The sequence below is a fragment of the Tympanuchus pallidicinctus genome, unplaced genomic scaffold (genome assembly GCF_026119805.1).
Source record: "Tympanuchus pallidicinctus isolate F22 unplaced genomic scaffold, pur_lepc_1.0 scaffold16, whole genome shotgun sequence".
Taxonomy (NCBI): Eukaryota; Metazoa; Chordata; class Aves; order Galliformes; family Phasianidae; genus Tympanuchus; species Tympanuchus pallidicinctus.
The window spans coordinates 4,095,902-4,107,476 of NW_026294679.1; the positions used below are offsets into that span (position 1 = coordinate 4,095,902).

At 42.2% G+C, this 11,575-nt stretch overlaps 1 protein-coding gene across 1 annotated transcript; it reads right to left on the minus strand.

Moving 5' to 3' along the window:
* Window positions 1-5,047: 5,047 nt before the first annotated feature.
* LOC128077647 (deleted in malignant brain tumors 1 protein-like) lies at window positions 5,048-11,295 on the minus strand. The gene is made up of 5 exons (XM_052677137.1): window positions 10,998-11,295; window positions 8,415-8,438; window positions 7,284-7,634; window positions 5,919-6,296; window positions 5,048-5,721 (listed from the first exon to the last, which is right to left on the minus strand). The coding sequence occupies exons 1-5, from the start codon at window positions 11,041-11,043 to the stop codon at window positions 5,708-5,710; spliced, it is 813 nt and encodes a 270-aa protein (XP_052533097.1). The 5' UTR covers window positions 11,044-11,295; the 3' UTR covers window positions 5,048-5,707.
* Between the last annotated feature and the right edge of the window lie 280 nt (window positions 11,296-11,575).

The following is an 11,575-nucleotide window of genomic DNA, read 5'->3' on the forward strand; positions in this document are numbered from 1 at the left end:
AGAAAATGACTTCTTCAAGCTATTCCCCTTACAGAAGAGAAGCAACGAAAATATTCCTCAGCTTTAAAATCTAACCTGTGAATTTGATCTGAATATTTGAGTTACAAGGCTAATATTTGAATAAGAAGACAAATTAAACCAACAATTCCATCATACAAAGCTTGCCAGCAATACATTAGAAGACTCTGCCACCACTTTCCAGCAGGCCAGGCTGTATTAGTAATGAATTCTGTCCGTAACATTTCCATATAAGCATGAAAAAATGTACTCACTGTACCTGGTTCACACAGGAGAGAAGTGCTTAGCAGAAGCATCCAAGTGAGACTCACATGAAGGTCCATTTTCATTGTGGTTATCTGTTCTCAATCTGTGAGGACTGAGAATTTATACTAAATGAGTTCTGGTCTCCACCAAAGGTGTGTGCTTTGCAATTTGATCTCTCTTCCTGAAATTCCAGATCCATGCCAAAGAAATGATTTACCAGGTATTTTCATTTTACAGGGTATATCCAGACATCCGGATGAGCAGATCCCGATCACACCACTGTTCCGGGCTGTCTACCAAGATCTTCCCAAACACTCCCCTGGCACTTCAATAGCTGTGCGTTGGTGTGGGTTGGTTTTTCTTTTTTTTTCCAGGAAGCAAAGATTTACGTTTGGAGATTAGGCTGCTTGGTAAGGTTTTTCGTACCACCAGTTAAGACAGTTTCCAATGCATAATTGTGTTTCCAACATACAGCTGTGCCCAAACAGACAGTGGTGAGATTTGTGTCAGAAGATTAGCATCCAAAAATTTTCAGGAAAGTCTCAAGCAAATTATCTCTGCTCTCTAGGCATTATTCCTACAAAAAAGAATTTCTACACTCTTCTTCATATCTCTCTGGCTCCTGTTTAGCCTGAAAGTAGATCCCTCCATCATTCCCCTCATCTGCAGTCAGTCCTTTTCTCACTTGCAGCCTACAGAGCAATGAAACAGCTATATGAGTTATCGGCCAAGGTATAATTGGGTGGGAAGAACTCTCTTGGGGATAAATTAGCAGGGCAAGTGCTGAACTACAACAGCCAAAGAAATGGAGTAAGAAAGGGCCAGAAGGTTAAATTAAGCTAAAACTCAAAGAATCTGTATGTGAAGTCAGAGTGGCATGACCAGCTGCCATGCACTGCATGGGAAGACTACTGGGAAGACCAGTAGAGTCTACTGACAACTTACTCCCCATTCTCCATCTACCAGTTTCACAGCTGGTTTGTTCCTGAACATACTAGCCTGAAATTTTCCTCTTCAGAGGACAAGTACACATGCTATCTGACAGTCCTGTGTGGTACATCCTTCATAACTATGGAAGTGGAGCCTTTGTGTGTTGCAAAATATGAGGCATGCTTTTGGATCTGTGAGATACTGCCCAAAAGAATTGAGGCACAGAGCAATTGTCAGCTGAAGGGGAGAAACTAGTAACAGGTTTTTATTCTGCTGGTAACAGATAGCAGATCAGAGGAGGAGAGGCAGAAGATACGATAGTGCTAGTGGAAATCCAAATTTAAGGACTGAGAAAACATGAAAGAAAATCATCGTGAAGAGGAAAAATACCACAAATTGTGCTGGAGGTTATTGTTTGCCATTAGCTTTCAAGCTATCTTTTTAGATCAGGTGCTTTGCATGAAAAAATCCCACCTGGAAAGGCCATGACGTACAACTGGAGAAGATTTGCATCTCACAAAGCCATGAATCCACCACGACCCCTTCAGACACAGATTTCTCCCTGGCACGAGGTGATGGTGACAACACACTGTGGCCAAAGGATGCCTCCAGCTCTGCCTCAATAGGCAGGGAGAAGCTGGCTCTCAGCTGAAGAGACTAAACTAAACAAAACTAAAGGTTCTTAGCGGATACTAAAACGAACATAAATTCATTTGTTCCATGAGATCTTTTCTTATTTTCTCAACGCACTATTACATACTGTAGCTATCCAAACATCCATGTTCTGACATCCTAATACCTTCCTGAGCAAAACCAGTCATGTCAAATGTTTAAACTCCCGGTTCCGTGTGTGTGGATTACTTGAACTCTGCTGCCATTTCCTGAAGTGACTAAATGGGTTTATAGCAGATCCTTATCAATTTTTCTATCCAAACAGCCGTAAGCTGGGTCTGGTATACTACGTTACAGTTTTCTTTCCTAACAGCAATTAAGATATTTTATACAAACACGTCTAACTTTTGAATGAAAATAATTTTGGAAACAAATAGAAGGAACCTCATGGTTCTCTTTTTCAGCATTCCTCAATCTCCTTCACAAAACAGATTGCAAAGAAGACATTGGTCCCAGCAGACATGCTTAGGGCCGAGGGCTCCACATCCCCATTCCTGCCTGGTAAAACTGGGTCCTACTGCAGGCTGTTTTGTACCCTATCTGAGGAGTCGTGGTGGTAAGTATAGGTGTGAACAAAGGCAGCAGATTTGTACAGCTAATCCGTAGTGTTTGGTGAGAAAGAGTGACCAACCTCCACGTTAAACACTGCAGCTCTTGTCACGGACATCGAAGGCACCATTAAAAGAGGTGGTGAGTCTTCAGTCCAAAGCTAAGCAAGCAAACTAATCCTGCATGGCAGGAAGTAGCAGTGATGACAGTAGGGCTGACCTTTGTGGTCTTGGAGTCGCAGCGCCATTTCCCAGGAAATCTTCTTAAAGGAATCTATCAAAATTCACTCCGAAAACAAAGAGTATTTGTCCATAGTGAAAGAGCTTTACGCTGGAGGGTGGGTGTTAAGCTCTCCTCGCAGAGTGTTGGAGCTTTGCTGCACCTACTCCTCCCTGCAAAGCTTTTTCCAGCTTTTTCAAACTACATCCAATTCTCATGGAAACCTGTAGTGTTATATGCTCCATAAAGATGGAGCTTGAGGGGCTACGAGCAACCAGAAAATGCAGAGCTACAGCTGTGAGGCTGCTACCGCTGGAGGGCAGCGAGGCACTGTCCTTAAGGAGTGAATGTGTTACGGGACAACGTGACCTAACGACACAGATCTTCCGTAGGGTCCCTAGAGGCCTTAACAGTAGCAAATACCGTAACAAATAAGCAGAGGGCAAAATAAATGATGCATGAGACAGCTACAGACTGCAGGTAGGTTGTTTGTATTCCTTGTCTGGCAAAGTTTTGGAGAATCTGGCCCTCCTGAGGCACCACCCGTTTCACCTTCCCTTTCAGCTGCTTATTCGTTATATCTCAGTGGTGTTGTAAACCACAACACGTCATAGCTCTCATAACTAATATTTGCAAGGAATTTAATTGAGGTGCCTGTGACAGATTAACGAGCACTGTCTGCGTTTCTCCTAGCCATGTGTTTCTTGTACAAGTATTTAATTGTATTTCTTCTGCCCTGATAAAGAAAACCCTGATGTGTGAACCCGCAGCATGATGCATGGGTCTACTTTTGTTTTGGCTCATGTCAATACATTTTTTAGGTCATTGCAGATTACTCACAAATTCACAGCAGTGAAACAGGCAGAATTTACTGAAATGCCACACAGTATTGCCACTTGAATGCTGCCATAGCAATTGCCATGTACTGGTCCTTGACTTCAGTCAGCCCAAGGATGTGGCTGCTTGTAAGCCTGTAGGTTGGTGCTGTTCCTAGCTGAGGGTGAAAGCACGTAGCAGATAAGTGTGCAGAACTTGGCTGTGTCTTGCTGCATATTACTCTGTGGAAAGATGTAAGGAAAGATTTTCAATTCTTTCATTTTTCACATTTCCTTTCTGCCAACCATTCTGCTAAATTCAACTCCAGCAAGTTCTGAAGTGCATTTTGTGCACTAACAATGTCTAGAGAAAATGGCAAGGCCAGGTTGGAATAAATCACATCCTTGACAATACAACCTTCAAGTAAGTTCTCCACACTTATGACAAATTTCTTCAGAAGGCAAAGTGGGACTTTTACATGGGAAGCCATCTTTTGTAAACAAAACTGAGTACTGAGTGCTGGGTACTGCTTCCAGTTCCCAGAGGCGTTGTGTTGAAAGAAAGGTGTTACCATCTGGCCTCTGGAAGCCCCCTATCAATGCCTGTGAATCCAGTGAGAGAAGACCTTTGTCAGAGATGGAGGCTGTGCCAATGTAAATGGGTACCAATGGTCTTGGCTCTGCATGCAGAACTACAAGTCATTTAATCCTGTTACCCAGATAATTTAATTGGCTAGCACTCCTTGTCAACGTGGGTTACTTATCTTGGCATGTGCCACATTCCTGCTGTTTTTCCTTCTTTTGATGTTTACATGGTAAACTTTATTAGTGATAATATAAAGTTCTCCCAAACACTCTCCTGGCAGTTTTCTCAACATCTTTCTCAGCTTCAAAGAAAATCCCTTCCATTTCAGCAAGTGCCATCGTAAGGGATCACATAGAGAATCACCTATGGAGGTGAAACACCCCCTTTGGAGGATCTTGGAGGTCTTTTCCAGCCTTGGTGAATCTATGATTCTAACTTTGCTCTATTAGTTGCTAATTAAAGATAATGAAACAAGCAATTAACAAAATAAAAAAGGTTAATTAATAAATAGGGGAAAAAAATAACAATCAGGCTAACTGCATTGATTAATTAGGAAAGTTTTCCTTCCTGCATGAGTGACTGAGATGGGAAAGGAAAAATCACACATAAAGCAGCTATACAGATTGTTTTTGTTTGTAAACTGATTGCTTTTTTATTTTTTTCCACAGTGCAAGCTTGCACGTGTAAAGCTAACCTAACAAAGTTAAAGTAGGTATAGGACCTATTAAGGGATCAGCAATAAATGCTTGAGTGGGACACCTGGGAATGCCACCTTCTCCTGCCCCACATGCCCCAAGGAGCTGTGTTGGGTGAGAGGTTGGCAAGGGATGGCTCTCTTTTCCATAAACACTGTGTGGAAAAGCAGATATCCTGTTTAACTGTGACATTTTGGACAAATAATGCAATCAGAGTCTCGGCATGGAAAAAAGAAGGATGAGCTGTAAGCAACGTCATGCAGTGAAAGAGTTTATTGCTTATTCGTGATAGCTTAGAATCACATAATTTGATTGCTTTATATATGTAAGAGAAATAATTCTGACTATCCTAAGTCCAAATGCTGACTCCATTTGTGAAAACGTTTTTACTGGATCAGTTTTTAATCAGATTCAGTTTCAGTTGGTTTGAATATCTGAATGTTTACAAGCCTGAGAGAGGATTAAAGCACAAGGACAAAGATGGATTATACAAATATATTTTCTAAAGTCCCACATGAACAGCACCATTAGCAAATGTAAAAAGTGTATAAGTGTAGGAGCATTCAATTTGAGATTGTTCTGGTTCTATGAGTGCAGTCAGCAGCCTGTTATGGGGGGGAATTGAACTATTTTTCTCTCTCCAAGTTCAGGATTGAGAGGCACGGAGTGGAGGATAACACAGGCACTACTTTTTTGATGAGCTTTGCTCTAATTTCTGCTACATGAACTAAAGTTCAAAAGCACGAGTCACCAGTACTCATCCAGTGGAATATCAGATAGGTAACAGACAAAATCACTGAGATGTTCAGTTCATAACAGATCAAAGTGATTGGAAAGAAGGTGTGCTCATAATTCCTCATTGAGAAATCTGGTTTTCATAGAGATTGCAGATCAGTGAAAATGCCTGCTGAGATTTCTTGCAAATGCCTCAGCAGTTTACCAGCCTTAAAGGTAATGCACATCTTTATTTCCTCTGCTTATGCTGCAGGCCCTGTAAGAACAAGCAGAGAGAAAAGCGATCAAATGAGCTGGGAAATGGGAATGAGATTCATATTTGTTAGGTCTTTAATAGTCCACAGCAGCGGAGAAAGAATGGTTTTTATCATGGGCTCGACTCCTAATGATTTCCAGCTATAGTTCAAAATCTATATCAAGGGAGATTCTTGAGGAAAACAAAGCAGAGCATACCTGAGCAGACAACACTGGCATCTTCACTGTGGCCACAGTTATGTCTTGACCAACCGCTGTGGGAGCATTCCCATACGTGAGCTTCGTTCCCTCTGCACTGCACGTCATCCAGGAAAATAACCCCAGAGCCTTCCCCAAACTGGGCCTCTCCTGGTGCTGAGATGGGCTGCCCACAGCCCAGCTGTCTGCAGACGACCCGAGCATCTTCAATATCCCACCGATCATCACACACTGTTCCCCACTGTCCTTTGTAAAACATTTCCACACGTCCCTCACATCGATTGCCGCCATTCTCCAGGCGCAGAGCTACTTCTACCAAAGACAGAGCAGAAATAAACGTCACGATGAATGTCTGAAGAAGTGAGTCCAAGGTTTTCCCTCCTTGCTGTGTGATTTGTTGATTTTCAGTCAGTAACAAGTTATGAAATACACACTTTACATTCCTCTTCAAAGTGTCTTTCCAACATTTGAGCTCTCCGTAATCATCTACATCTTTTGAAATGTATCCAAGACCAGGTTGGATGGGGCCCTGGGCAGCCTGATCTAGTATTAGATATGGAGGTTTGTGGCCCTGCCTGTAGCAGGGGGGTTGGAGACTCATGATCCTTGAGATCTCTTCCAATCCAAGCCATTCTATGAAATGCTGCAGTGTGGAACTTGGCCATTCTCCTCAAATGTTGTCTTTTTCCCCAAGGCTTTGCACCAAACAAAAGCAAACTGTTTTCAACAATGGGTACCCAATTTTTAGAATGATCAATAAAAGAAATGGTAAGACTTACCAGGTGCTCTGGCTCCCCTGGAAGCTGTGGTTTGGGAATAAATATGAAAAACTTAATTTCAGCAGCTTCAGTTGTATTTCAGAAGAAATAATCATCAACAACAGCAGAACAAATACTAAACAAAACTTTGCTTCACCTGGTGGGAGTCTCTTATATTGTCTGATTTGTTCTAAAACTAAGTTACTTTTTATGTACTATCTTTAATTACCTTAATCAAGATAACATTTAACTTGTGTTGGAAAGATAGAGTAACATTTAATTCTTTAGGAACGGCTTCTAAAATTAAATTCTTGTGAGAGTGCCACGTCTGTGAAACCCAAAGTGTGAAGTGTCAACCAAACCACCAAGTATTTCCTCCTCTGGTATCCTGCATAGAACACAGCATTCCTTCTCTCTGCACTCACATCAATGTCACTGACTGACCACCAGGAGTATCTTCCGAGCACCCCAGACCAGAAGATACATGGAGGGAAACAGAGGCAGCTCATTTCTTGATTTCTGCCTCACCATCCTTCTAATTACAGCTGTACTGTCTTTATTGCTATATCCCTTGCCGCAGGCTGATGATTAGATTCTCAATTTACACAATGCAGAGTTTTACTTAAATAAATAGAACCACTTGTACCTGAGCAACGCACACTGGCATCTTCTCTGTGCCCACAGTTATGTGTGGCCCATCCTCTGTGAGAGCATTCCCACAGGTAGGATTCATTTCCACGGCACTGCACATCATCCAGGAAAATATCCCCTGTCCCCGGATTGAAATGTGCTTTTCCCAGTGCAGAGAGAGCATTTCCACATCCCAGCTGCCTGCAGACGACCTGCGCATCATTTATGTCCCAGAAATCATCACATACAGTCCCCCAGCTTCCCTTATAGTAGATTTCCACGCGCCCTTCACATCTGTTTCTGCCATTTATCAGCCTCATGGATACCTCTGTGAAAAAGAAGAGAGGAGATAAGAGTCTGAAGGCTCCTGAACTGCAAAGTTAAAATCCTAGATTAGTTCTGGAGCTGATTCAACATGTTCCTATGGCTATTGTATTCTGTCATGGCCTTTCACCCCCAGGGAAGGCAAGGACAGCACTGATAAGTGCCAGCTGTCCTCGTGTCTTTGCACTCATGTGCTGTTTCCTGGTTCACCCTTGGAACACAGCTTGCTGCTAGGGCTTGGCAGTGTTCACAGTTGCCTAAACAGTTCAATTCCTGTGATGGGATTAATAGCAACGAAAGAAATAACCTGCATTAGATAAACACTAGTGGGCATTTATCAATCAATTTATTAATGACAGTATATTATAATTAGTAGAACAGAATCAAAGTTTTCCCACAGAAACAGAGTTGACCAAGAGATGAGGTTAACCAAGCCACAGCATCACAACGGGGCCATGGCTTCCTAATAACTGTGTTGTCTCTTCTCCTTATGTTTTAATATCACTTAAGGGGTTCTGAGTTTTATCAAAGCATGGAATAAAATGGTCTTTTTGTGTGCGTGGGTGCACGGATGTGGCTCCATCCAACTGATGGAATGTTTAAAATACTGATTAATCCAATAGCTTTTCTTTTAGACAACCATGGACTTAAAGCACCCTAGTCCAATGAAGACTTTTTCATGCTCCAGAAGTCCAAGTCAGAACATGATTTGTTGTCATTTTATTGCTTATGCTTTAGAAAACTCTGGATAGAAACTATTGAATAAGTATGAAATTGAAATTACCAGGTATTTCAGTTCCTGTAGAAGCTGTGATGGGAAGAAACAGATAAAATGCACATTTCAGTCATCAATGTTTCCAAAAGTAATTAGTTTTTAAGAGCTTCTTTTAAGAGCTTTTAGTGCTTTAACCTTCTTTACAATGTCTGTTTTTATTTCAGAAAGTGTTCAACGACTGGTTAAATAATCTGCTTCTGAAGATAACAAAAATGGTGAGACATGAAATTGTAACATGACTTTCCTTGCCAGCAACTTGGGAATCTATGGAGATTAGGATAGAACTTTGGAGTTTCTTATGCCATCTAACAGAAGCAGAAAGTTTCCAAGGTTAAATTTAGGTAAGGAGCTAAGAGTGCCAAAAATCTTAGCATATCTTTCTTCAGGAGAACCTAGCAAAGCCCTGGTTCCTTCTCCTTGTTTCCTGCGCCTGGATTGCAAGAGTCATGACTCTACACCTTTGGATTTGGCCCTGATTATCTCACTCAAATAAATAGACTGCAGCATTCAATAGAAGCTTTGTCAAAGAAAGGCATGTAGGATTAGGACCTTAAGCTTGTGAGAAGTCTCCTCTGTGAAAGCTGGTTGGTTCTTTAAGGGCAGAATGTGCCTCGGGATTATTTTCTGGTGCTTCTTGCTAGTCTGGTAGCAAGCAGATCGAACTGGTTAATATGGATTACAGGTGATTAAAATAGTGTGATGGCAGTAGAAAAGCTGTGGATGCTTTACAAGGGACACTGATTAAAATGCTCTAAAAGTTTTCGAAGCTTATCTGGATGGAAGTTTGCAAGAACAAATTTTGATCACGTAAGAAAAGAAGGGGAGTTATCTTTCCAGCAACAGAACCTCAACTCTGCTGAGAAAAATCTTCAAGATCAGGGGAGCGATTTTCAATCTGACAAAATTTGAGATTAAACCACATATTTCTCTTCGCATAAAGCAAATAGATCAGTGTGTACCTGAGCAAACGACGCTGGCATCGCGCCGGCTGTCACACTCCTCTCTACACCACCCCCTGTGAGAACATTCCCACAGGTAGTTCTCATTCCCTCTGCACTGCACATCATCCATGACAATATATCTCGGGCTGTGAGAAAAGGTGACATTTCCCGAAGATGATACAGCATGTCCACAAGCCTGCTGGTTACAGACAACGTCTGCATCATTTATATCCCAGGAATCATCACAAATGGTCCCCCAGGCTCCTTTGTAAAGGATTTCAACACGCCCTTCACACTGGTTCCATCCATTCACCAACCTCACTGACATGTCTTTGAAAGAAAAAAGAGAGTTTTGCTGAACCTTCGTTGTTAGACAAAATCAGAGACTCGTGTGGGTCAGAAGGGACTTCCAGACATGCCTGGTTTAGCCCAGGGCAGGCTATTCTGGGTCCTGTTTAGGAGAGTGTGGAGTATCTCCAAGGATGGAGATCCCACTGCTTCTCTTGTTCTCTGTTGTAGTGTTCGACCACGTCGTGGAAAAGAAATAATTCTTTTTTATCAAGGTGGGATTTCTCCAATTCTGACATGCATCTGTTTTGCCTCTTGACCTATTGCTGTGTACCATCTTCTCTATAATCTCAGGTTATTGTAGATAGCAACAAAATCTCCCCTCCATAATCTCAAGACTGAGCAAACCCTATTCCTTCAGCAACTCCTTACACATATCATTTTCCTACCCCCTGACCCTTAATGACCCTTTGCTGGGCTTGCTTACAGATGAACTAGATGATCTTATCAGCCTTTTCCAACCTTAATATCCTATGATTCTACAATTCTATGCTCCAGGATGCCCCTACTTCTCTTGTACAGGGAAGCTGCACTCTTGTACTAGACCTGAGGCTACAGGTGTGTCTCACCAGTGCTAGTACAGGATAAGAATTGCCTCCCTTGACCTGCTGGCAGCACTCAAAGGGCACAGTGCTGGCTCATAGTCAACTTCTCGTCCACCAGGAAGCCCAGATCCTTTCTTGCAAAGCTGTGGTTGACACAGCTGGCTCTCTGCCTGCAAGCTGCGCTCCATAACCTTAGCTGACATGTAACGTCAAAGATATTTTTTGCTAAAGGGGAATTAAGGTGACACACTATAGATAGACAGATTTCCATGCCATGCTCATTTCACTAGTTAGGTGTGCATGTGCATTTCCAACCTACCTAGAAACTCCTGTTTTTCAGAGTCCCTGGGACAGGGCCATGCTCCTTAAGCCATGCCTGAAGATAGAGACGTTCCCGAATAACTCAAGCTCTGCAACACAGGATCCACAGTACTGATGATCTGAACAAACTTTAGGTGTGAACTTTCATGTAACTCTGTATATAACAAAGCCAAGCCTCGTTTGTCCAGACTTAACATTTCGATGGATATAAATGAGGTGAGTTCTTGACTTTATTCTCTGCTTAACACTAACAGAAGAAGAAAGCTGAGCACCTGTTTGTTACATGGCTAAAGGGGTCTGTTATTTTAAAGGGAGGTCCCTTTCAATAGGCAAAGTCCTGGCTTTTCAATTAAAATCTATCATTGTTTTTAGCTGTACAAATCCAGTTCTAAAACATGTGGACATTAAAGAGAATGACAGGCATTTAAGACACTTACCTGTCACTTCAGATCCTGTGGAAGCTGCAAATGAGAAAAAAAACATAGCTCATTTTTAGGTGGAGTTTTCAGTCACTGCGGTAGCATCTGATTCTACAGATGAAGTGTCACGTTGGACATTATGCTGAGAATAGTGCTGAATCAGTCCTATACAGAACAGTTCTCTTTGTGTGGGGACTGTTACACAGGCCTACAACAGAAGCTACATCTGTTCTGGAATATTAGTAGTACTAATATTCTGTAGGCCTGTTTCTAGCATGCATTTTAGTGCAGTCTGTGCTGCAGTATTACTATGAACTAGCACAGAATGGGCACAGATTGCCACAGAGTTCAGCTGATGAGTGTCCAAGCAGGCTATTACTCACTGTGACAATGAGGACCACTGTTTGTTCTACCTCCAACACAATGACACCTTTGTGTTCAAGTCTGCAGGGACAAGCTGTGCCAGGTGCCACCAGCACCAGGCTGGACTTGTCCTCTGCGCCTGCTCTGGCACTTTTCCATGGGATGGCTCTACTTGCTGACCTTCTGTTTACACATTACCCAACAGTGAAGGAACATCCAGGTCCCAGAAGGAG